General features: G+C 40.8%; 1 protein-coding gene across 10 annotated transcripts in view; it reads left to right on the top strand.

The window, feature by feature from the left end:
* Window positions 1-25,326, top strand: part of GADL1 (GAD like acidic amino acid decarboxylase 1) — a 194,519-nt gene extending 169,193 nt beyond the window's left edge. For 5 of the 10 annotated variants that reach the window (XM_086365632.1, XM_086365630.1, XM_086365636.1 and 2 more), the window contains 2 exons: window positions 4,896-4,946; window positions 23,502-25,326. In XM_086365632.1, coding sequence (XP_086221758.1) covers window positions 4,896-4,946; window positions 23,502-23,675 — 225 coding nt within the window. In that variant the 3' untranslated portion in view covers window positions 23,676-25,326. The remainder of the gene's footprint in view (window positions 1-4,895; window positions 4,947-23,501) is intronic. The other 5 variants (XM_086365635.1, XM_086365633.1, XM_086365638.1 and 2 more) reach the window with 1 other exon arrangement.
* Window positions 25,327-27,617: the final 2,291 nt, after the last annotated feature.

Raw genomic sequence — 27,617 nt, 5'->3', positions numbered from 1 at the left:
AGATGAAAGTTGCCAGTTAAATGCAGGTATTTCTGGCTAGTCTGCCTCAAGGTCGGGGAAGCAGAAGAAGATATTAAAGATCCTTCCCCAAACTAGGTCAGAACTGCAGTAAAAGATGAGCGGCTGATTTCAGGAAGCCGCACAATAACCCACTCACACAAGTTGACCAACTTAATTTATACAGTGTTTCTGGCCTCCCCGGAATGGTCCAAGGAGATGGATTAGTCAGCCACGTGGCACACGGTCCATTTTCTGTGCTCCTCTCCGCCTTACTCCATTATTTCCAAAGCTAAGCCAGAGCAGGTTTGAAAAAGCAATTTCATCATTTTATACCTATCGCTGAACAAGTAAATCAAGAAAGTAGTCCAAAAAAAAAAAAAAAAAAGTAGTCCAAAAGTATTTCTCCCACTTAAAATGCTGACAAATCCTTAGCAATTGAAAAATGAAATACACATGTTGACCGACCTTCAAAATTAATGTTAGGACTTTGGGATTAACAGATACACACTAACTATACATAAAATAAATGAGAAGGACCTACTGTATAGCACAGGGAGCTATACTCAATATCTTCTAATAACCAAAATGGAAAAAATCTGAAAAATATTTATATGTATATGCATGTGTATTAACTCAAGCACTGCTGTACAAACACGGCAACACAACTTTGAACTAATACAACATTGTAAATTAACTATACTTCAATTAAAAAAAAAACAAAAAATAAGGTTTAGAGGTTATCTCATGGTTATATCATTTTGTTTGCTTATATGATGTATTAGATTAATATGTATTAAACACAAAAGTTTTCCCATTAAACTGAGGAACAAATGAGGTACATCTGTGCATCTGCCCATGTTGCTGTGCATTAATGTTGTTTAATGAGCACTACCAGTTTAATGGTCAGAAGAAGGCATGGGTTTTAAAATACTTAAAAGGAGATGATCCAAATACATTTATTTTAGATTGTATAACTATAAACCTGTAAGATCCAAGGGCAGCAAAGGAAAAAACCTTTAGAAAATTTTCACAGTAGATCAAAGTTGAATACCTAGAAACAGTTTCCTTACACACAGAGTAAGAAATTAGGAGCTTGAAAATTGAAACTTTTATCACAAGGCATATTTTTAGTCAAAATAATTTCATCACCACAATAGCAAAAAATACTTGAAAAATGAATAAGAGTTAAATGAAGTACAGTACCTTCAGAAGAAAACTCTATAAAACTTGGAGGACCAAAAACATACCCTTAATGTTCTGGGAACAATTTCTGTTTTATAAATTATTTCAAGTGTAGCAGCTTTAAACAGCCTTTTTATTATGCTCCCAGATTTTGTGGGTAGGAATTTGGACAGCACAAAGCAAATGGGATCACAAGACCAAGGGTGATGCAATGGCTGGATCTGGATATTCTGGAAGCATCTCACACTTGTGTCTGATGGTTGGCCCTGGGCCATCTGGAGCTTTCAACCAGGGCACCTGCTTGAGGCCTCCCCAGGGGGCTGGGATTCAGCACAGTCTGACCTCAAAAGATGAGAGTGCCTGAGAACCAGCTGGACTCTGCCTCATTCTCCTGACTTCACCTCGAGGCCACACAGCATCCACCACTTTCTACTGTTCACTAACCTGCCACAGATCCTCTCCAGTTCAGGAAATCTCTGAGAACAGTGCCAAAGAATTTGCAGCCATATTTTAAAAATCACCTCATTAGGAAACACCATAATTTTAGATTAGAAGATCAATTTTCCCTAATTAATATATAGGCCTAATATAATTCTAATCATATCAATGGAAGGGGTTTTTTTTAATCCTCTTTGTATCCCTTCTTTTTTAATTGAAATATAGTTTATAGTGTTGTATTAGTTTCAGGAGTACAACAAAGTAGTTTAGCTATATACATATTTTTTTTTTCAGTTTTCCATTTTGGTTATTACTAGATTTTATGGCACCCCACTCCAATACTCTTGCCTGGAAAATCCCATGGACGGAGGAGCTTGGTAGGCTGCAGTCCATGGGGTCGATAGGAGTGGGACACAACTGAGCAACTTCACTTTCACTTTTCACTTTCATGCATTGGAGAAGGAAATGGCAACCCACTCCAGTGTTCTTGCCTGGAGAATCCCAGGGACGGGGGAGCCTGGTGGGCTGCTGTCTATGGGGTTGCACAGAGTTGGACACGACTGAAACGACTTAGCAGCAGCAGATATTAAATATAGGTATTTGTTGTTGATTTTATAAATAGTAGTATATATCTGTTACTGCTAAACTCCTTATTTATCCATCCTCCACTTTCCCCTTTGGTAACCATAAGTTTGATTTTTATGTCTGTGAATTTGCTTCTGTTTTTTCAATAAAATCATTTGTATCAATTTTTTAGATTCCACATATAAGTGATAGATGGTATTTGTCTTTCTTAGTAAGATTATCTCTAGGTCCATCTGAAATGGAGCAGGACCCTATGGGTCCTTGACCCCGTGTCTTCTGCCTGCCTTTTGTCTGGGTAAAAACTTTAGCCAAACAATAAATATAATCAGGGAAGTGAGAAAATGCAGAATAAAAGGAAAACAGTACAACAAGACTAAGTAATAATAGTTTAGTCAGTAAGCAAAGTCAAGGCTTTAGCTCCTTCTCAAGGGCTACAGATAATATTCTGAGCCATGTCCTGTGTCTCTTATAGAGACCAAGACACCCACCAGGAGGAAGATGTTAACTACATGATGACCAGACTATAGTCATGGCATTAGTTCAGTTCAGTCCCTCAGTCGTGTCTGACTCTTTGCGACCCCATGAATCGCAGCACGCCAGGCCTCCCTGTCCATCACCAACACCTGGAATTCACTCAGACTCACGTCCATGAGTCAGTGATGCCATCCAGCCATCTCATCCTCTGTTGTCCCCTTCTCCTCCTGCCCCCAATCCCTCCCAGCATCAGAGTCTTTTCCAATGAATCAACTCTTCGCATGAGGTGGCCAAAGTACTGGAGTTTCAGCTTCAGCATCATTCCCTCCAAAGAAATCCCAGGGCTGATCTCCTTCAGAATGGACTGGTTGGATCTCCTTGCAGTCCAAGGGACTCTCAAGAGTCTTCTCCAACACCACAGTTCAAAAGCATCAATTCTTAGGTGCTCAGCCTTCTTCACAGTCCAAATCTCACATCCATACATGACCACAGGAAAAACCATAGCCTTGACTAGACCGACTTTTGTTGGCAAAGTAATGTCTCTGCTTTTGAATATGCTATCTAGGTTGGTCATAACTTTCCTTCCAAGGAGTAAGCGTCTTTTAATTTCATGGCTGCAGGAACCATCTGCAGTGATTTTGGAGCCCAGAAAAATAAAGTCTGACACTGTTTCCACTGTTTCCCCATCTATTTCCCCTGTTTCCCCATCTATTTCCCATGAAGTGATGGGACCGGATGCCATGATCTTCGTTTTCTGAATGTTGAGCTTTAAGCCAACTTTTTCACTCTCCTCTTTCACTTTCACCAAGAGGCTTTTGAGTTCCTCTTCACTTTCTGCCATAAGGGTGGTGTCATCTGCATATCTGAGGTTATTGATATTTCTCCTGGCAACCTTGATTCCAGCTTGTGTTTCTTCCAGTCCAGCGTTTCTCATGATGTACTCTGCGTATAAGTTAAATAAGCAGGGTGATAATATACAGCATTGATGTACTCCTATTCGTATTTGAAACCAGTCTGTTGTTCCATGTCCAGTTCTAACTGTTGGTTCCTGACCTGCATATAGGTTTCTCAAGAGGCAGGTCAGGTGGTCTGGTATTCCCGTCTCTTTCAGAATTTTCCACAGTTTATTGTGATCCACACAGTCAAAGGCTTTGGCATAGTCAATAAAGCAGAAATAGATGTTTTTCTGGAACTCTCTTGCTTTTTCCATGATCCAGCCCTTGTTGGCAATTTGATCTCTGGTTCCTCTGCCTTTTCTAAAACCAGCTTGAACATCTGGAAGTTCACGGTTCACATATTGCTAAAGCCTGGCTTGGAGAATTTTGAGCATTACTTTACTAGCCTGTGAGATGAGTGCAATTGTGTGACAGTTTGAGCATTCTTTGGCATTGCCTTTCTTTGGGATTGGAATGAAAACTGACCTTTTCCAGTGCTGTGGCCACTGCTGAGTTTTCCAAATTTGCTGGCATATTGAGTGCAGCACTTTCACAGCATCATCTTTCAGGATTTGAAATAGCTCCACTGGAATTCCATCACCTCCACTAGCTTTGTTCGTAGTGATGCTTTCAAGGCCCACTTGACTTCGTCATGGCATTATATGCTGCAATTCCGAGAACTGGCCTCAAGGAAATGGTAACAAACCAAACCTGGAACTAAAGACTAAATGTACTTAAAACAATCAGGAGGACGTTGGTCAGACCACTGACGACCAATTTCAAGATGACCGTCAGAGCTGACAGTGCTCTTTCTGCATGTAGCCCTCTCCTTTAAAAATTCTTGCCCCCTGATCAGTGGGTGGAGGAGGGGATTGGCCTCTGGACAGAAGTCCACGTCCTTCCGTCAGCCCAAGTTGCTGGCCTTTTAAATAAAGCAACCTTTCCTTTCCACCAACCTTTTCTTTATTGGCTTTGGAGCCGGGAGCACCCGGACCCACTTTCTCTAATGGATATTGGCGCCCACATGAGGCTGCGCTCTCGCGATATCTGACTCCCCTCTCTCGATATCTGGCTCCCCAGGGTTTTTCCCTAGCGAGGCCACAGCCATGATGATGCACCTGGAAGGCTTCAGGGAGCCGCTGCTCGTGGCTCGCGGGCCCCTCTGAAAGGGATTTGGGGGGGAGTTCCTAGCAGCTGCCTATACCATTTGTTTCAGGGATCCTCCCTGTTTCTCCCCTGCTCGGCACTGTTTCCCAACTATGCTTTTCCTTGATGGAACAGAAAGACGCCCCTGGACAAGCCGACGAGCTCCAAGACCCAGTCAGTCCAGCGGTGTGTACCCAGCTAACTTTTCTTTTGCGCGCAAAGAGCTATTTGGGTGTTTTGCCAATTGGTTCTGATGTGTGTCTGCCATTGAGGACCCTTTGTGAACACTGAAGGTCTTTTGGATGTTTTGCCAGCTGGTTCTGACGTGTATCTGACGTCAAGGCCCATTTGTGTTGGAAAGTGTTTGTTTGCGACTCTGTATTGGTAATCCTTGTTGAAGGGTTTGTGACAGTTCTGTCTTCTGGTGTGTGTGTGTGTGTGTGTGCCATTTGTGTGACTGGTATTCTTGTTGCCTTTGTAAAATGGGAAATTCAGGTTCACTTCATTAGAAAAACCTTAGCTACGATATTATGATTAAAGAAAAAGAAAGATAATTTTTTAGCAAATATACAACAACAGTATTTTTTAGATTCCAGAAAAAAATGGTGAAGATGAAACTCTTGAAATTTCAAAACTGGTTCTTTTTGCATATGCAGTTAGAGAAAGCTAGCTTGATAAAATACTGTTTTCAGAATTCTGACCGGTTGTACTAAGCTGGTACAAGACTGGAATTTGATTTTCTTTCTTTTACTGGTCCCCAGGTAATGTTCTCCCTGTTAATACTGAGCTGCTTTGGATAACAAATTGCAAGTTTCTTTCTCTAGCTAACTTTGAGAATTCCAAAAGGCTCCTGGGCATCTCTGAAGGAAATATTTAAGTGACTAGGATTATCTGGTATACTAAATTATATGGAAGACATTTGATAACTTGCAGATCACACTGCCAAACTAGTAAGAAATCTTAAGGATTCGAATGGAAATGTTGTTTTGCTTCAAACCATATTTTTGACCCTAATGTTAGGATGGAAAAAATTGTCTAGCAACGTTATCAGAATATTCTTGCTTATGGTGTGTCACCATTGGCTTTGAGTTCACTGCCTAAAGCACATGGACAATGCTTATGTGACAATGTGGTATAAGTGCTAAAAGTATGGCCCAAGAAATGTTTCTCCATCAACATACCTCTCTGTCCTTGTTTGTTACGTCTGATTAGTTTTCCCCCAACATGGATAACTAGGCAGATAGATAAACAAAATGTAGGCCTAATATCAAGAGACATGAATGGACCCAGAGCAGGCAACTGAGCTACTCTGCCAATGATGGAAAAATATATTGATTATCAATGTGTTCTATGGAAAGATTTGCAATTAAAAGGGGAAACAATGGAAGAAATTTTCACATATTGAGATATGGGAAAGTCATTCTGGCTTATATATGGTTTAATTTGAACTTTTAATATATCTACTTCATTTATCTGTTGATAGACGTTTAGGCTGCTTCCATGTCTTGGCTGTTGTGAGTACTGCTGCTATGAATATTGCATGCATATATCTTTTTGAATTAGAGTTTTCATCTTTTCTAGATATAGGCTCAGAAGTGGGACTGCTGGATCATATGATAATTTTGAGATTTTATTTTTTTTAAGGGGAAACTCCGTACTGTTCTCCATAGTAGCTGCACCAGTTAAGATTCTGACCAACAGTGTAGGAGGGTTAGAGGGTCTTTTAAAACTTGTTTCTATCTAGATATCTATTATCTAAAGGAATTGATGGATAATAATACATAAGAACATTTTGAGGATGAATATTACAAGAGGAGTCCCTTTGCAAGCAGTTTAATACTTCATAGATGACCGTGAATAAAAGCACTTGATTATTCTAAGAATAGACATATCAATCTTACAGAATTGAAAACTCAGACTGAAGTAATCCAAGTTTTCCAAGTAGGAATATGGCAATCACGCACGTTCCCAGTATGTGCTGGGGAAAGGAGGGCTTATTCCATCAGTGGTACTGACATCGCTGGTTAAATGTGAGAGTGTGGGGAGTGCACCTGCAATTTACACAGGGTGCAAAGGGAATGTTCAGATGGATTCAAAGTTTTAAGGGTCAGAATCAAATCAGGAAAAAACCCACATTTAAAAAAAAATCTTAGTGTGGATCAGGCTTTCTAACAGCAGTATTAGAAAACTATATATGTATAGTTGACAGGTCTGATGATATAAATATTAAAACTGTACTTGTAATAGATAAAAACAAAATTAAAAGCAGATAAATCACTTGCAACATGTAAAGCCCTTGGATACTGTTCCTACCAACAAAGAGTTCTTCCAAATCAAAAAGAAAAAGATGACCACCCAAAATGGGCAAAGAACATGAATGAGCATTTTTGAAAAGGACATTCGAGTAGCCAGCTGCTGAGTTGGAACCCTGGGGCACTTGTGGGGGAGTAGGAGCCCAGGAATGGAATGGTGATTACCTGCGGAGGCAGCAGAGCCCCTCGACGGGAGGTTGATGCGGCTTTGTTACCCAGCTGTGCGTGGGATGTGCTTGAAGTTCAGCTTTGTCAGCTGGCCATTGGTTACTTGTCAGTATTAAACTTGAATGTGATCTGATGACGTATGGCTTATTCTGAACTCTTAAACAAAAGAAATTCGGTTTTAGCAAAGAGACATGTTTCTCTGTGACTTTTCTTAGCTTCCCCAACCCAGTTCAGAATATCAGACCCTGGGTTCCACTCTCTGCCCTTAGATTGCATCTAGGGACCATTCCTTGGCCAACATCTTGAAGGCTATTTTGCAGCTATCCCAAAATGATAGATCTTAATAATAATAAACACGTCCGTGCATGCTCAGTCATGTCAGACTCTTGCAATCACATGGACTGTAGCCCACCAGATTCCTCTGTCCATGGCATTTCCCAGGCAAGAATACTGGAGTGGGTTGCCATTTCTTCCTCCAGGGGCTCTTCCCGACCCAGGGGTAGAACCCATGTCTCCTATGTCTCCGGCTTTGGCAAGCAAGTTCTTTACCACTGAGCCACCTGGGATTCCCCAATAATAAACACATTGCCAATCAGATTTAAAGTTGGTCTTTTAAAGCGGCAGATCTCTTTCTATCAAATTCTTACATAGAACCCAGACATGTAGTGAGACAGGTGAAGTGGAGTGTTGAGGCCACAAAGGCCCCTGTCTGCTTTGCCTCCTTCTGGCTGCTGGTGGCAGCCCCTCTCCCCCAGGGCAGCACCCTGCAGCCCCCTGGAACACAACTGGACCATGACTTCAAGGAAAAAATGTTGCCAGAATCTGGCCTCTGTACACCAGTGCCAAATTAAATCTTGGAGACAGAGTTTTGGGTGAAGTAGAAAGAAATAGCTTTATTGCTTTGCCAGGCAAAGGGGGACACAGCAGGTTCATGCCCTCAGGCCTGTGTGTCCCACTCTGGAGGGAGTAGTAAGGAGTTTTATAGGAATGGTTCAAAGAGCAGGGGGTTATCAGCTTGCAGACATTTTCCTGATTGGTTGGTGGTGAAGTAATTGGGAGGCAGCATCATCAACCTTCTGGTTCCAACCAGTCTAGGGTCTGTCTGCTTTTGGTCCGCAGTTTTCATCTGGTGGAAGTCTGCTTCCTGTAAAAACAACTTAGGAATATGTGTCAAGTCTTAAAAAAAAATCTTTCAGGGAACTTCGTGATTCTGCTGTGTGGTGGATTTATAGTCTAAATCGTTACCAGTTCCCCAGCCCAATAGCTATTCTTTGTTTCTGCATCTTCTCATTCCCCAGTCATTAATTCTTGAATCAGCCTTTTGCTTCAGAAGACAAGGGGGCCTGTATGTGGTTCAAAAGCAACTTCTAATTTTAAGCACTGGCTTCAGCAGTGTTGAGTGAGTTCCATAAGGTAGAATGTATAATCACGTTTGTTAATTTGCTCAAAATGTGCAAACCTAAAGCATTTTGTTACTTAAGTGTATATCAAAACATCACGTCAGACACTTAGAAATACATACCATTCTTATTTCTCAAATTGACCTCATAAAGCTGGAAAAAATGAAATTAAAGTGAAACATTAAAAAAGAATCTTAGGCAAACAACAAAATACTGGGTCCCCCCACACCAGCCACGAGGATTCCATTTACTTGACTGACCCATCAATCTAGTCACCTGTTCTGACTCAAAGCAAGGTCAGTAACTCTCAGGAGAATCTGAAAGGACCAAGAGGTGTCATGACCAAGTATAGAAGGTGTTCCTGGAGCCCACATGGCTCCTGACCAGCCTTTCTCAGCAGAGCATCATAGGCATTCAGGGCCACATGCTTCTTCCTTGGGCCAGCTGAGTCTGAGCTTCAAGAAGCATTTGGCACCCTTGACCTCAGACATCAAGTACATCATTGCAATGACCCAGGATGCTTGCACTCCTCTCCAAATATTTGCCCCCGAGAGGTGGTGTCAGCCCTGGCTGGGCATTCCCGCAGACCTTGCCACTCTAAGGGACAATGTAGGGATCTCCCATTGTGGACTGCTGTTTGGGGGGTGGCCCGCGGCAGTTACCGAGGAGCTGTGAGCCCAGTTGTGACACCGCTGAACATTAAGGCTTTGCTTTATAGAGGATGTAAAACGTTTATTGTGTCCATCCTTCAGTTAAAGCTTTCGGTTCAGTTTGGTTTCTTTTTATGACCGTTCATTTCGGCTGCCTTGAATATATGACTGACATTAAGTTTATTGAAGATGCCGTCCTGGTCGTTTCTGCGTTGTAAACACCACATGTGAAGCTAACTGTGCTCCTCACTCTTCCTTGAGGTCTGAGCTCTCCACTTCTGTGGCTCGGCTCATCTGCATTGGAGGCGTATGGACAGGGCAGTGCTTTTAAGTGGAAGCACTTTTTAATGTTGTGCTGATTTTGAGATATACTCTGGAGGAGCATAAGGGTAAAAATAAAAACCCCTGCTTGTAAAAAGGTATGCCCTGAGCGTGGCCGGTTCCTCCATGTCTGCCAGGCTGGAATGACCTCTTAGATGTAAATGATTTCATGGCCTTTAGACACTCAAGTTTCCGTAATGTAGGCTTGGGAGGCACGCCAGTGCCGCTCACTTCTATATGATGGCAGCAGGCAGGGCTTCAGGGGAAATGAGTGAAGGCAGAGGAGCAGGAGAATTGATGAGGTAAGGAATGGCAGGAAATATATGGAGAGAGGCAAATTGATCTTTTAAGCGTCAGTGCCAAGAATTTCATTGTTTCCTGGGCCATAATTAAATGTTTTGAACACTTTTTCATGTTTAGTAGTTAACAGAAGGTTGGCTCACAACTTCTTTTGAAGGTCACCTGTGTATTGTGAAATTGACATAAGCAATTCACTCCCAATCTCACATCCTTCCCTTCTCAAAATTGTTTTTCCTGTCCAGTACCTCACCACACCCTATGTCTCCAGCATTCTAGTTAAAGGACTGCCATGGTCCAGGTTCCCAGACTTGCATCACGATAGCAAGAACTTGAGTGCCTGGTCAGTAAACAGACTGACCACCAGCCTATCCCGTCAAGATTCAAATTAAGCTGCTCTGGACTGGGGTCTGGTCCAGGTGCCCTGTATCATCAGGCACGTTTGGGAAGCACCTAACACGGTTCTTTGATCATCCTTTGATGAAAATGTATGTGGCAGGACAACACAAAGACACTAAAGTTTGGACAGAGCTCATGAGTATGAATGACCTTTTCATGTGTCCAAAAAGGAAGTAACTTCTTTACTTCGAAAATGATTCTGTAATTTGCAAAATTATATAACACATAAAAATTTCCAGCATACAATGGGAACCCATCCCCATTCACAAAATGTTTCAATGAAAACTTCTCTCCCCACTACCAGACTGCCAAGATAATCAACAACTGCTTTACATTTTAAAGGAAAAAAAGAGCTTACTTTGTTATTTTCTGTATGATTTGAAAAAAACCTAGAACATAAGTAGAAGATTAATATAGAGGCAGCATGCATGAGGTGTATGATTTAATTTCTAAAACTGCTAACTCACAGAATTATTTAATACAGGTTAGATGCTTTGGGGAGAAAGAATAAATTACAAGTTATGTTTTCACAACACTTTCAAATTATCGTGTCTTGAGAGATAATGAAATGGAGTAGTAAAAGGCCAGGTGTGACTGTAAATCAATTAAAAGCAAATTCGTTTTAAGAAATTAATAATACCAGTTCATACTGAGTGCCTAGCAGATGCCAATTCTATGCTTGGTTTTTTATGTATATTATTTCATTTAGTCCACATAACAGTCCTACAAGGATTATCATTTTCATAGGAGAAAACGAAAAGTCCGAGAGGAATTAAATGCTTGTCCAGAGTCATGTGGAATTTCAGGAGTTGAATCTCTGGTCCATAAACTAGCCTCTCGGTCTGTTTATGGTGAGTTTAAACCATACAACTTGGCATCTAGACTCAGACGCTCTTACAAGTGAAAAGGGGTGCTGTTGATAATTACAGGTAGAGAACACTGGGTGTTTGGCCACTGTAATGTGGATAAAGCCAGTCTATTTAGTCATCAGGCAACTTAAGCGTGGGGATGGGACATAGAAATTGAATGAGGGCATTGAAAAATACTTGCTAGCTTCTACAGATGGCTCCAGCATACAAAAGAAAAACTGAAAATTCAAACATAATGAAAGATTATGTTAACTCAGTCACAACTCAGCTGAGATCCTCTATAATTTTATGTGAATTCTAGCCAATCAGTATAGCGGTATTGTTACTAAAGTCTGTGTGCCTGCATTCAGTGAGGGTAAACGAACCAAAACATTGGAGTTTGGAGCAGAGAAAAGATTTATCTCAGGGACATGGAACGTGACAGATGGCTCGTGCCCACAGAAACCCCAGACTCCCCAGAGGGTGTCAGCAAGCACTTTTTAAGGCAGACTTGGGAGAATGGGTCTGGTTAGCTGTTACAGACCTCTGGAATTCTTCATTCTTGCAGCTGTCACATAGGGCAGGTCACGATGCTCCTGTAAACCTCCAAGAAAACACGTTATTCTCTGTTCTGTATATGAACAGATTCTTAAAGTTCAGAATCTTGAGAATGGGCTCTCCTGTATGTTTCAGGCTGTAGGCAGCATCGTCTAACAAAAGGTGCAGTCACTGTGGCTGAGCACCAGCAACAGAGCACAAAGTGTAAAGCAAAGGGACAGGTCTCACGCAGAGCCAGGTTTGCTCTTCCTGGTCACAGTCCATTTGATCTGATGTGCTGCAGAGCCTCCACAGTTTCCAACAGTCGCCCCTGTCCACCATGAAGGAAAGCTTCAAGTGCCACCATGTGCAAAATGCCCTTTACAGCACGTAACAGTGGTCAGCGTGACTTTTCAGACCTATAGAGAACGTAAGTGGTTGCCTTGGGACTAGCAACTAGTGGTAGAACTAGAAAGAAACATCCCGATTCAGGCTCCATTTCCTTTCTAGATTTTGTTCTCTAGACTCTCCTTTTTTTTTTCAGTCTTAATATCTTTTTATTGAAGTATAGTTGATTTACAATGCTGTGTTATTAATTTCTGCTGTACAGCAAAGTGATTCAGTTATATATATTATATACACACATATATATTCTTTTTATATTCATTTCCATTATGGTTTATCACAGAATATTAAATATAGTTCTCTGTGCTATGCAGCAGGACCTTGTTTTCTATCCATTCTATATATAAAAACTTAAATCTACTAACCTCAGCCTCCCGCTCCGTCCTTCCCCAAGCCCTCCCCTTGGCAGCCACAAGTCTGTTATCTATGTCCATGATTCTGCTTCTGTCTCATAAGTAAGTTCATTGGTGCCATATTATAGGTTCCACATGTAAGTGATAGCGTGGTATTTGTCTTTCCCTTTCTGACTCCACTTACTGTGATGATCCTACTTGCATCCATGTTGCTGCAATGGCGTTATTTCCTTCTTCTTATGACTGAGTGGTATTCCATTGTATGTACGCACCACATCCTTATCCATTCATCTGCTGATGGACATTTAGGTTGTTTCCGTGTCTTGGCTATTGTGAATAGTTCTGCTCTGAACATAGGAGTGTGTGGATCATTTTGAATTAAAATTCTGTCTGCATATATGCCCAAGAGTAGGATTGCTGGATCATATGGTAGTTCTACTTTTAGTTTCTTAAGAAACCTCCATACTATTCTTCACAATTGGCTGTACCAATTTACATTCCCACCAGCTGTGTAGGAGAGTTCCCTTTTCTCCACACCCTCTCCAGCATTTATTGTTTATAAACGTTGTAATGATGGCCATTCTGACCCTTGTGAGATGGTACCCCCATTGTGGGTTTTATTTGTATTTCTAGACTCTTCTTGAGTGAGAATATTAATCTCCGTTGCAAACTGCTTGTTCACAGCATTAAGCACTTCACCCACAATATCACACTCCATATTTTATCAATCCTAAGAAAAGGTCTGTGCTATTATTATCATCTCCTTCCTAGAGGTGAGGAGACTGGAGCACCAGGAACTGAAGTTATTTGCCTCATCTCACATATCTGTGTGCTCTCTCTTAATTAATTTATTTATTCATTTCTAAATTTACAAGCTTTAGGTAAAGTTCACCTTTTAAGTGAACTTTTGTTTTGACAAGTGTAAAGCATTATTTCCTGGCAAGGATTTACATTAGCTTTTGAGGGATATGAAGAAAAATAAAGTGAAGACCCAGCTTTGAACAGAGTTTGTAGACCAGTGATCATGTATCCATCACTATAATATCATGGTTTTCCACCTTTGAGTCAGAAACGCTCTCAGAAATGTGGAAGTGCATCAATGTTCTGGCAGATAGTGGTTTTTTCCTTGATGGGGGTCGGAGGGAGGTGGAAACTGCCTTTGTGATCAGCCATAAACAAGATTTCTGCAGTTTAGGGCTGTGAGATCAGAACAATTTTATAGACAAAAGCAAACTATGTTAGAAGGGCAAATGCCTATGCTATATAGAATATCACATTTGGGGCAAATTACTCCAACATGCTTGGAAATACAATGGAACAGTTTCTGTATTGTGAGGTAGCAACTATTACTTTAGTAATGGGTGAGAGATTCATTTTACTCCATTTAAAAGATGTAAAGCTAACCATTGCCACAAGGAACTTTTTGTACAAGACTAAAAAATCACTTTCTCCTTTGGACTGTAACATGTTTAGATTGTAAGGAAATGCTTTCTTTCAATAGCTGCTCATTTAGCAACAACTTCCCTATGTAATATAGAGGTTGCAAACTGGAGAATGTATATTTAGCTGAATTCAAAATCCATTTCAATATCTTTTGAACTGCATGTGTAAAGGAAAAGCCAGTTCTTTCTTTTTTTTTGATTGAAAGTTTCACTGTTATAATAGTGTTCATTTATATAGATTTCACATATATCCAAATAGCAGAAATATGTTAAACCCATGAAAATAAATTTTTTTTCAATTTTATTGCTGTATAGGTGATTTACAATGTTGTGTTAGTTTCAGGTGATAGCAAAACCATTCAGTTATACAAACATGCATAGACACACACACACACACACACATATATATTCTTTTTAAAGTTCTTTCCCATATAGGCTATTACAGAATATTGAGTTCCCTGTGCTGTACACAGTAGTACACAGTAGGTCCTTGTTGGTTATCTGTTTTGTGTATAGTAGTGTGTATAGCTCCTAATTTATGCCTCCCCCTGACCTTTTCCTTTTGATAACCATGAATTTGTTTTTAAAATCTGTTTCTGTTTTGTAAATACGTTCATTTGTATTATTTTTTTAGATTCCGCATAGAAGTGATATCATACTTGTCTTTCTCTGTCTACCTTAGTATCATAACCCCTAGGTCCATCCATGCTGCTGCAAATGGCATCATTTCAGTTTTTTATGGCTGAGTCTTCTCCAACACCACAGTACAAAAGCATCAATTCTTCAGCGCTCAGCTTTCTTCACAGTCCAACTCGCACATCCATACATGACTACTGGAAAAACCATAGCCTTGACTAGACGGACCTTTGTTGGCAAAGTAATATCTCTGCTTTTAAATATGCTATCTAGGTTGGTCATAACTTATGTTAGGTAGTTAGAATATGGAAAAAGGGTCCAAAATGGCGGTGGCTAAAAGACAAGGAAGGGAAAAGCCTGCGAAAATAGAACAAAGGAAGGTCCGAGGACCGGGGTGAAGACCTCAAGTAGAACAAACAGCACTCTGGCTAAGCCCAATTTGCATAGGGCAGGCCCAGGGGGAGGAAGAAACGTAAAAAGAGGAGCCAAAGTGCTCGCTGTCTCTCTCCCGTGTGCTGGCACTCTCCTCCACTCTCTTCTCTTCGCGTCTTTGGGTTGGCATGCCCTCACACTTCGAGGATGGATTCTCCTGCTATCTTCTAAATAAAATAGAGCCGTAACACTGATTTGTCTAAGAGCTATAACACGGTTTGTCCAAGACCCGAGAGCTGTGACGCGCCAAGGGCTTTAATATCCGTCGCTCCAAATCTTTGTTGTGGACAAGACAGAACAGAGGAGCATACACTCGCCTGACAGGACTAAGTTTGGGGCTTCCCTGGTGGCTCAGACGGTAAAGTGTCTGCCTGCAATGCCAGAGACCCGGGTCCCTAGGTCGGGAAGATCCCCTGGAGAAGGAAATGGCAACCCACTCCTGTACTCTTGCCTGGAAAATTCCATGGACAGAGGAGACTTGTAGGCTACAGTCCATGGGGTCGCAAAGAGTCGGACACAACTGGGCGACTTCACTTCACTTCAGTATTCCATTGTGTGTATATACCACATCTTCTTTATCCATTCATCTGTTGGTGGACATCTAAGTTGTTTCCATGTCTTGGCCATTGTAAATAGTGTGGCAGTGAACATAGGGGTGCCTAATATGTTTGAATTATGGTTTTCTCAGGATATATGCCCAGGAGTAGGATTGCTGGGTCATATGGTAATTGTATTTTTAGTTTGTTAAGTAACCTCCATACTGTTATCCATTCTCATTCTTTTTTTTTTTAATTTTTGTTTTTATTTTCATTACTGTAGGAGGTGGATTAAAAAAGATATAGCTGCAATTTATGTCAGAGTGTTCTGTTTATATTTTTTCTGAGCTTTATAGTGTAAATGTATTAAATAATATGTAAATAACCTTAAATTTAGGTCTTTGATCCATTTGCAATTTGTTTTTGTATATGGTTAGAGAATGTTCTAATTTCCTTCTTTTACAATAGCTGTCCAGTTTTCCTAGCATCACTTTTTAAAGAGACTGTTTTTTGTCCATTATATATTCTTGCCTACTTCGTCATAAATTAATTGATCATAGATCCATGGGTTGATTTCTGGGCTTTCTGTTCTGTTCTAAAGATCTATATTTCTATTTCAGAGCCAGTTCCATACTGTTTTGATTACTGTAGCTCTGTAGTATAGTCTGAAGTCAGGGAGCCTGATAGCTCCAGCTATGTTTTTCTTTCTCAGGAGAGCTTTGGTTATTTGCAGTCTTCTGTGTTTTCATACAAATTTTAAAATTTGGAAAAGCCAGTTCTTGTGTATAGTCAGAAGAAATCAAGATAAAAATGTTCCTTTAAGTTTTAGAAAGTTTTTATATGTTTGGGCTCTTTCATGATCAAAAATTGATGGAGCACTTTTCCACTGAGGAGTACATCTCATTTTTTAATTGATGCTGAGAGGAAAATGAGATGCAAATCTGTGTTTAGACTATAATTTAGTTATAGGTGTTCTGATCACCTTCCATTTACTGGCTCATGCAAGGACCATCATGATGCTTTAGTTATGGAGACAGATTCCAGAGAAACTCATGCACAAATTCAGGAGCTACCCCTTTTCTCACAGCTTATTTTCTATCAACAGCAAAACAGGGCATTCAGGACTGCCTGAATCTCTTCAGGGTAGCTTTTCCTAAATGATTGGTTGGCCTTCAGCTTATCTGCACTGGGAAGGCTCTGTGTGCCTCCTAGATTGTCACTGCGCTGGCCTGCGCTTACCTTGGAAGAAGGAAGGCACCTGGAAAGCCCAGTCAAGCACTCTGAATGGTTTAGTCATGCTGGTTCTCCTCAGGACTAGAATTCTGGCCCCGACTTTGATCTGCACTGCATCTCTATCTGGGCTCAACAAATCTGGGATGTCCCCAGACTATACCAAAAAAGTAACTTAAAGGGGAAAGGAGTTATATAGCTTATTGTAAGTTTCAGAAACATTTTTGTGTTAGGTAGCAGGTATCAAGTGTGGACATTTTGTACCAGCTCTTTTCATGAGCTAAATGTTAATGTCCTACTCAGAAGAACTCCCCTCAAGTTCACAACCCAGATTATTTGGGAAGACAATATAAAGCAAGCTACTTGTTAATGATGGTTCAAGAATAACTGTGGCCACCCTGCCCACCCATCTGTGGCTCTGGGTTCATGCTCTACTGGAGAAAAAGGGCCAGGAAGAGCTTCTTCATTTCCTGGCTCAATTCAAAATTTCTGAAAGAAGCCCAGTGAACCTAATTTTCATTCACTTTTTCTTTATAAGGGGTAGATTTTACATATCATAATACATTTTTTCCATTTTGACCAAGGAATTAGTAAATTATGTCCAAAATGAAATCTAGCTTATCATCTCTATGTACAATGTAGGAGCTACAAATGGCTTAATATTTTTAAGAAGTTGAAAAATAATGAAAAGCAGTTACGATTTCATGACATTTGAAAATCATATGATATTAAATTTAATTGCCCCTAAATCAAGTCCCTGAATAGCCGTACTCATTTGTTTATATATTGTCCAGGGCTGCTTTCATGATACAGTGGCAGAGTGGAGTGCTTGCAACAGAGCTTGTGTGACTTTACAAAGCCCCAAATATTTACTGTCTGGCATTTTACAGAAAAAAAGAAAACTTGTCACCCTAGAGCTAGAACAGCTAACATTCAGCATAGCAGCTGAATAAGCACCCACTATAAAGTTTTCTTGGTGTTAATTTCCTTAACCATGTGTTGTAATGAGTGGCTTTGGTATGGCTATAAACTCTGTTCTGGGAAATACAGAAGAGGCCAAAGATGTGTGAAATTTAATGTAAATATTAATGTAAAGAAATAAAAAAACTCTTTCAAGTGACTTTCATAGAACAAAATGTAGATAATTTTCTGCATTCAATACAACTAGCTCTCTTTTAGACAAGATAATCCCAGAAAAAGTATCAATTACAATATAACTCTTAAAATTTATTCTCCGGTTTTTTAGTCCACCTTTCCACCCCATGCTCTACCCACAAGATGTTCAAGTTATTATGAGTTTAGCCTCCTACTCCTCAAAGAATCTTTGGAGATTAGCGAATGAAGATGTAATTAAAATGAAGTTGAAAAAACAACTCTAAAATTGAGTCTGAAGAACATCAATTCAGGGGAGAATTTAGCACACACAGATCTCGCTAGATCTATTAGAAGCTCTGAACGATGCTGCTGTCTTAGAGTCACAGCAGACATGCATGTAGTCTTCGTCTCTTGCATTTGCTGGGAAGCATCACTTCCTTTAATTACGGGCGTATCTTCTCAGTCACTCTGGGTGTTGTGCAGCGCATGTCTTCCAGGTGAAAATGTGACTAACTCACTCCTATAGCAAATGATGGGAAAAGTTGTATAAAGATCCTGAAGTCTAGAAGCTTTTGAGACATTTACTCTTATAATCTCTGAACCAGACTTTGAAGAACTGATTTAGAGGTTTCACAATTAGGTTCATCATTTCACGGAAATGCCATTTAAACTGGAGCAGCTCCAAGATTCAACAAGTGGGACATATTTAGATAAGCTATGGCACCAGTGGCATAGTGAAAAACAGAAACATGTCTCAGAATGATATGGAGAGTATGCCAGGATGCAGAAGTAAGTATGCAGAATAACACCAAGATTCATAACTAAAATGATGTACACCCCTAAGGAACCGAGGGAAGTAAAACAGAGCTTCAGTCCTCAAAATGTGGTGCCTAGCCCCCTGCAGATACATGAGCTGGGTGTTACCAGTCTGAGACAAAAAAAGTATGGGAATCCAGAGTAACTGTTCAGAAACTATTGTAATAGCTGTGACTATTGTAATAGTAACTTTACTATTGATTTTTAAAACTTAATTTAGCTTGTATTTTTGTCTTTTTTTTAAACCTTCTTACTTTTTTTATCTTTTAAAAAATTTTAAAATTCATTTTATTGGAGTATAGTTGATTTACAATGTTATATTAATTTCTGCTATATAAAAATGACTCAGTTATATATATATATATATATGTTATTTTTCATATTCTATTCTATTATGGTTTATCACAGGATATTAAGTATAGTTCCCTGTGCTAGACAAAAGGACCTTGTTTTTATGTCTTTTTTATTTCATTTTTATTTAGTAATTCACTTTTATTGCATTTCACAAATGTATGTCTGTAATGGACTGGAAAAAATGAACTTCCTTACAGAGAGTTTAAGAAACACTGTATATTGGGAAATAAACATGTTGCTTAATATTAAATAAGTTACACGTTTTCTTTTGTCATTTTACAGACATGACAATTTTATTTTAATAAAAGGCTGTGGTAACACCTGGTCAGTTATTTGCTGTCAAATTACTGTGCTTGACCAGAAGGAGAGAGTTGTCTTTTTTTTCCCTTGGGTTTAAACAACTTTTAAATACCAGATACTGCTTTATGTGGCAGGGGTGTTACAACAGAATTCTATTTAAATGGCTAAATCACTGCTGAAACATAGTTTAAGGTAGGGGCGGGGGTGGGGGGAGGACAGCAATCCTACAGAAATGTGTCGATTAAGTTCCTGTGCAACCAAATAGAAATGTCAGGATCTTCCTCCACTTAAGATGCAGGGACAAATGCACTGAGGCATGAGAAAAGAATTTGATTTACAATTTGAAGGAAAACCAGCAGTAAGATAATTGAGAGCTGGAAAGCAATCTTATTCCCGCCAAATTGCTTTCCTCCGTGTGTGCTCCATTTAGAGGCGAGATTCCGAGATTCGAATGCTTACATTTAGTTTGTGCATATTGTCTTTCCCTTGTGACTATTCCATCCTGTCGGATTAGGACTGTTGCTCTGCTGTGGTCAGCAAAAGAGAATATTCTGAGTTGCCCAATGCTGGATTATGCCTGAAGCTCTATAAATAGGAAGTGGTTTTTTTGGTTTTGTTTTTTTGTTTGTTTTTTTGTTTTTAGGTTCAAAGGTGACAAGCTGGCTGTTAACAAGAACATTCTTGGTCTCTAAATTGCTAGAATGTGGATTCTTTTTTAATTTGGGTTCATGAGAACGAGAGACATGAAAGCACATTGCAGATTTTAGAGTTGGTAAAGTATTTAACAGTACAACCACCACCACAACAGTAACAGTCGATACTACTGTTACCGATACAGTTTGTGGCAGGTTTGACGAATACCAGCCTTGGTGTTGCTTACAGTTTACTTTTTCCATGAAGTATTCATAAACAAGGATAGTTTTCCCCTCTTGGCCTGGGGAAATTACCTATAGGCATTAAGCTTATATTCATGGGTACAAAGATAAGATGTGTGCTGTTACTGCCAAACCCTTACTTAGCTGGTTCTCTGACTCACACAGATAGTCATTTCTTTATAATTTTTGAAAATCTGTGACAAAATTTGTCTCAGAAGTTTGGTCCATAGGCCATGTTCTGCCCATGAAAGCACATTTTTATGTCTTACAAGGAATAAGAATTTAAAGATCAAAAATATTTTCATATTAAAACATCCAAGTGGCCCTCTTAGTTTTACCTTCCTTGCTCATGTTAGAAGGTGTTTTGGGTTTGCTTACAAGAAATGCAGACCTGACATTCATTTCGATAAGTGTCTCCTGTGAGCCCCTGATAACATTAGGGGCCAGAATCAGAATTCTACTGCTCTCCAAAGGTAAGGCATAAATTATCATTTGGGGAAGAAAAATAGAGGAAAAGTAAACAGGAATAGACAATGCAAATTAAGTTTGAGCCAAGAACATGCCTGTTTTAAATTTAAAATTGGCTATAAGCCAGAGCAGGTTATACGCTGGGTACCTAGAGGAAGATGGAGGTAAATAGAAGGGATGTTTTTATTAAAAAAAAAAAAAATCTACAGAGCTACAAGCTGTTAGCTCTAAAACTGATAGTCTGTGCCTCTCCTGGGCAGACCTTTGTCCACATGGGCCAGGTCTTCCTGGGGTTGGTGAGCACAGGCACTGTGGTGATACTCTCTCATACCTACCTCACATCTGCAGCTTACAGGCAAGAGCCCTCTCACTCTGGGAGTGAGAAACAAATGTGCCTTTGGCGTGAGCCTGAGTCAGCCCACAGTTCTGCACTGCCCCGTGACTGAATAGGAAGGACTGTAAGAACTGTACATGACAGATGGGGGTTGGAAGTTTAAATTACATGTGATTATGCATGCATATGCACACACATGCATGCACACGATGCATGCACACACATGCACGCCCACATATACCCACAGGTACGCACATAACGCACAAGTGCATGTGTGTACACATACATGAATACACACATGCATGTACATACAGACATGCACATACATGCACATTCACATTCCCAGCTGCACTGGAAGCCTACCTACCTAAGGGAATGCAGATTGGTCAAGTTAAAGCAAATAATCCTATAAAAAAATGTGATGCATACGTAACTTAAATATTTTAACTTAAAACACATCTATGTGCATTTCAATTTCTACATCTTTTGATAGAATTTTTTTTTCCCATCAAGTGACAATTTCTAAGAGCCAGTGAGGCTGGTCTTGAGCAGAAGTCTGATGCTCAGAGAGTTCTTGCCTAAACTACACTCTTCAGGAATCATCTGTCATTTCCAGCTCAGGAGTCTTTATATGGAGAGCGTGCTCAGCACCTGGGCAGCCACCTGTGTGCAGACTTGGCCTGGACGCACAAAGCTTTGTTGTGAAGCTTTTATAGTTCTTCCCTCACGCCTAACTCGATAGCAGCAATGTTTGGCAGTCCCCTCTTCCCCCTTATCTGGTCTTTCCGAAGGATTCAACTTAGTTTTTATGGAAAACACTCTTCTTCACTTTGATTTGCTTATGTATTATTTCACTAGATTTTATAATCTAATAAGACATGGTACTTGCATGAACAACTTTGGAAGAAAACTGATACTAAGAGCATAAAAGCTGAAGGGTTTCAAATGGACATGCATAGAGTTACCGACCAGCTTCATAATCTACTGGACTTTTGTCTCTAAGTTATGCAAAGAGGATGGAGGTGGTACTGATTCAGCTGTTTTCCTCATCTCTAAAAAGTTCACAATAAAATTTCTGACACATTTCCCAAAATGTATAGAATCTTATGGTCTGTATTTTTTCACTTACATGACCTCTGACTTCATCTTCTTTTTCTACATTTATTTTTTGTTAGAACTCATGTATTTTCTTTCTATGTTCCTCATACCACGAGAGACATTCAGTCCTTCACTGGAATGACAGTGTGATTGAGCTTACTAGATCTCTGCTTTTGCTGTTTTAAGCAGGTTATGGTCCATGTGTTACAAGATTTAGGGTCTAAAATGAGCATATGATGAAAAAATCCTTTAGGGAAAAGGACCCTTGGACATCCCTTGATAAGACTCTAGTTGAGTCCAACATAGATCTCCAGAGGTCTGAAGCATTTATCTTCCCAGAAGCTTGGAACAGATCCCTAAGTTGAGAGCTGGATAAAGCAGTTTGGCATGTCTTCAGGGAAGTACCTGACAAATCATAGGTGTGGTTCAAACCAGAGTGGTGCTGGGTGGGGTGGGGTGGGGTGGTCACACTCTGAGAAGAGTCCTGGGAACGGAGGTTCATGCTTCTCACCTCAGGCATCTTATACCACACTGCGTCTGACTTTAGCTACGTATGTGTTTCTCCCTATTAGTTAACTCCATGTCCTGACAAGAGAGAACACACACTCCTTCCAGTCTCTCTCCCCATATTCACTTAGGACATGCTCAGCAGCTGTGAGTTAAAATGGAAATGGAGAAGTAGAAAAATTTGTGCCTTTGGACGTTCATGGCCTGTTCTCCCTGTGTTCACCAGAAGTCCTTCAAATATGTAGTTCCTATTTTATTACCAACTGTACACTCTTAATAAAGGACACAGTGTTTCTATTTACTATTAATAAAGCAATATGTCCTATGAATAAGCTAATAAACGTAGTCTTCAAAATAGAACTGCACATCGTGCCTGTTTCAGTGTTTTCCTTGGTAGACTGTCAAGGCACGGCTGTTATTTTGGGTGATTTTTATCCATCTCTGACTAATCTTTATTTGAGTTCCCGGAAGTATTTTTTAGTTCTGACAATTTGGTATGTAACATTTGACACCTTTGAAAGTGTGACCCCTGCGGACACTGGTTTGTTTTCAATGCGACAGTGTTGCATCATGATTTAAGGTTCTGAGCAAGGACTTGGGTGGGACTATTTGGTTTTAAATTTCAGCTCAGGCTATTTATTTAATCTCCATGCACCTCAATTTCCTCACCTAGAAAAGGCATGTTAATAGTATCTCTTGCGTGGACTTACTGTGAAGATTAAGTGAATTCATCTGTCTAAGGTGCTGGAATCCCTACTCGTGTGCCATGAGTGCTCAGCTGGTTGTTGGTACTAATGCCGACCTCGCTGTGTGCATGCGAGTGGCTTCCGCAGCAGTGGCCGCGCTGTGCACTGCCAGTGCCTGGGTGCGACGCAGTCGTGACACTTAGTGTTCTGGTCTTTCACCGTCTCCCTTCTCTCCCGTGCAGGTGGCCCCGGCCATTAAGGAGCGGATGATGAAGAAGGGGAGCCTCATGCTGGGCTACCAGCCACACCAGGGGAAGGTCAACTTCTTCCGGCAGGTGGTGATCAGCCCTCAAGTCAGCCGGGAGGACATGGACTTCCTGCTGGATGAGATAGACCTCCTGGGGAGGGACATGTAGCTGTGGCTTTGGGTCCCCCAGAGGCGCGGGTCCTGCCCTGAGGGTAAGGGTCCAGAGCATCCGGGGACACACAGACTGCAGCCCTTCTGGGGCGAGTAGGACACATGCCCCATCCTTGCCCAGCAAAACCGAAATGCTAAGCAAGTAGTGTTAAGTACTCTCTAGTTGCCAGGGGGCTACTGCTGCAATAAAGGAGGTAGTGAGAGGTGGGTTCTCTCAGACGACGCCTGGGACAGAGCCCCAAAGAGTTTAGTACCACATAGGCTCTGGGCTCATTGCTCTTGAAAGAGCAGCTGAATTAGCGGGTGGAAGAATGGTTTACAAGGTGTGACCCAGACACCAGCGGCCCTGGAATCCTGTTAGAAATGCCTGGCCTCAGCCTTCCCCCAGACCCACTGAATCAGAATCCCTGGAGGGTCGGGGGAGCCGGGTGCTCTGAACTTCATGCAGCCTTCCAGGTGCTTCTTAAGCAAGGTAAAATCTGAGAGCCAGCAGTTTAATGCAACTTTGAATTAACTGAGTACTACTCACTCTGATGTGTTTGCCCGCAAAGGGATATCTGATACTTTGGTGGCTCTGAGAATGCAGCTGTGGCCTCTTAGTACTAATGTTTAGGGGCATCAGAAGTATAGCAAAGCTGTTTTTAAAAGAGAAACTATATATAAGATGTTTACTTTATGAAAAGGTATCTTTTATGCAGGCTAAATGTTTATTCTCAAAAGTTAAAATTAACCAGTATCTATTATAAAGTATCTGAATTAGAGCTAAGGATAAAAGACACAGACTTTTGTAGTGTAGCCTTTTAATCAAAGCAGTGTCCCTAATTCATTTCCCAAAATCGTTCATGTCATTAATTGGGAGTACATGTTAGATATACGTGTCTCTAATTAGATACCTCTTAGCTTGAGGGGCTCCTTTCTTATCTTGATCTCTGCTTGTAGGAAATAACGAGAATGAAGTCCAGGGTTATACGACATTCCCTTTCTCAAGCTTTAAAATGGCAGTGTAGACTATTAAAGGGTTTATATTGGGCAGAGAATCAGGGAATTAGAGGTCTTTTGGGGCACACACCTCCGCCATTTATCCTGGGAGTGGATAATTGTAATTCTGTCTCTAATCCTGGTCCTAGATCTCTAGCAGAATTTCCTTTGACTAAGAAATAAACAGAATTCAGAGGTGTGGGAGTAGGGGTCAACAAGGTACAATTATGACTCTCATTAGAGCTCCCCTCTGGAAGGCAAGTGATGGAGAGTGTTCAGGTATTAGACGGGAGCAGAGGTCGACAAGGCACAGTTACACCTCTGGTTAGAGCTCCACTTTGGAAGGCACGTGACTGAGTGTTCAGACGTTAGACTTAGCGTGTTCATTACCCATCTCGTACGCCTTCACTAACCTGCACCATTTAAATTTTGAAGAGTTAAAAAGCAGATATGTACTATTTCCTTGTATTCTGTATTTTCATTTTAGAGTGTATGGTTTCTCAGTATCTCCTTCGGTCAAAGAATATTTTAAACTTTCTCTGAACTACTTTAATCTGTGGTGTGTGTATTGCATCTCTTGTTGCCTCTTTGTTTAAACATCTCCCTAAAATGTTCTGAAACTGATGTTTGCAATAATTTGGGTTTAATGAAATAAAAAAGCAATGTGAGCACACAGTGTGTTTGGCTTTTCTTTTCCTGTCTTTCCCTCTTCACTGGATTGTACCAATACATGTTATTTATTTTGTAAGCAATACATAATCATTTGAATTTTTTAGGTGTTAAAATCTTTTGAAAACTTTTTATTTTAGATTGGAATATAGTTGATTTACAGTGTTGTTTGTGGCAGGTTGATTGATTCAGCAGCTTGATTCAGTTATTTATATATATATATATGTAATTTTTTGGATTCTTTTCCCATATAGGTTATTACAGTGTTGAACACAGTTGATTATCTGTTGTACACACACACATATGTATATTAGTGTGCATATGTTAATCACAAACTCGTAGTTTATGCTCCCCCCACCTTCCCCCTTTGGTAACCTTAAGTTTGTTTTCTATATAAATCTGTAAGTCTGTTTCTCTTTCATAAATTAGCTTATTTGGTGCCAGTACGTGAATTGGGCTCTGTTGGTGTTTTAGTTAAATAATTGAGAGCAGGTTGGAAGTGGTCTGTTTTTTAGTTAACACCTTACATGAAACCAGTTATAACCAGTGTGGGTGTGCCTCTCGTTCAGTCTGTCTTCATCTGGGCAGGCCATGGGAGACCCCACAGCCCCAGTTCAACTCCTGTCAGGCCTTCTTTTGTGAGGAGACAGTTTCTTGCTCAATGGGGAAGAATAATGCTACCAGGTACTTCAAACATCCCACTTCTTTCTCCTTAAAATGTACAGACATACCATCCCCCAATCAGATATTTGACTGAATGATTGAGAAACATTTTTTGATAAAAGTGAAAAAGTCGCTCAGTCGTGTGTGACTCTTCACGACCCCCATAGTCTATACAATCCATGGAATTCTCTAGGTCAGAATACTAGAGTGGGAAGCCATTCCCTTCTGTGGCAGATCTTCCTGACCCAGGAATCGAACCAGGGTCTCCTGCATTGCAGGTGGATTTTTTTTTTTACCAGCTGAGCTACTAGGGAAGCCCTTTTGATAAAAGGTTAATTGTTATTCATTCGACCTTTAAACATATTGCTAGTGGGCCTACTGTCCCAGGCCATTATCTAGGTGTGGGGGGATGCACAGTGAGTGAAGCAGCAAAAGTCCCTGCTCATGTGAAGAGCGGATAGTCAACAAGCCAACCTGTAACAAGGCAGGTTGTTGTTGCTGTTCAGTGACTAAGTTGTGTCCGACTCTTTGTGACCCCATGGACTATAGCATGTCAGGCTTCCCTGTCCTTCACCATCTCCTGGAGCTTGCTGAGACTCATGTCTATTGAGTCGGTGATGCCATCCAACCACTTCATCCTCTGTCATCTCCTTCTCTTCCTGCCCTCAGTCTTCTCCAGCATCAGGGTCTTTTCTAATGAGTCATCTCTTTGCATCAGGTGGCCAGAGTACTGAAGCTTCAGCTTCTGCATCCATCATTCCAATGAGTATTCAAGATTGATTTCCTTTAGAATTGACTGGTTTGATCTCCTTGCTGTCCAAGGGACTCAAGAGTCTTCTCCAGCACCACAGTTTTGAAAAGCTCAACTGTTTGGTACTCAGCCTTCTCTATGGTCCAACTCTCACATCAATACATGACTACCGGAAAAAGCATAGCTTTGACTATAGAGATTTTTGTCGGCAAAGTGATGTCTCTGCTTTTTAGTATAAAGCAGGTGGCAAGGTGTATTTTTAAGAAAAAGAGAGTGAGGGGGTGGAGCGCGGTGTCACTGAGGATGGACTTGGCTGCTAGAGAGAAGTCGGTTAGGCAGAGCCTCTTTGACAAGGGAACCTCTGCACAGAGGTCAGGGAAGTGGGGAGAGCCCTGTGGCTATCTGGGGACAGGGTGTTCCAGGTGGAGGACTTGCTCAGCTGAAGGCTTGGGGTCCATCCAAAGACCAGCATGAAGGCAGTGTGGCTGGAATGGAGGGAACAGTGGGGTGAGTGGTAGTCAGGATGGGGCAAAGGAGTCAGGGACGCCTCTAGGAGTCAGAATAATGGGCTGTGTAGGTGGGACTCAGACGGATATACATAGGAGCATCCGAGCAGGGTATTGACATGATTCAGCTTCTATTTTCAGAGGATCACTCTGACTACTGTTTGAAGAACAGGGTGTGTGTGGGCAAGGGTGGGCTCAGGGAGTTCAAATAGGGGGCAATTGCAATAGTGCAAGCAAGGAACCATGGTCATTTATGCTAGAGGAGTAGTGAGAGAAGTGGTGGAAAGGGCTGTAATCCTGGAGGTGTTGAAAGGTGGAGTCCGTAGGTTTGGCTGGTGGAGTTGAGTATTTTAAAAAAGGGGGAGAAATCAAG

The sequence above is a fragment of the Bos grunniens genome, chromosome 22 (genome assembly GCF_055505025.1).
Source record: "Bos grunniens cultivar Pamir isolate PY7600 chromosome 22, Bosgru_T2T1.0, whole genome shotgun sequence".
Classification (NCBI taxonomy): Eukaryota; Metazoa; Chordata; class Mammalia; order Artiodactyla; family Bovidae; genus Bos; species Bos grunniens.
The sequence above is the reverse complement of the archived record's forward strand: the minus strand, read 5'-3'. Positions and strand labels throughout refer to the sequence as shown.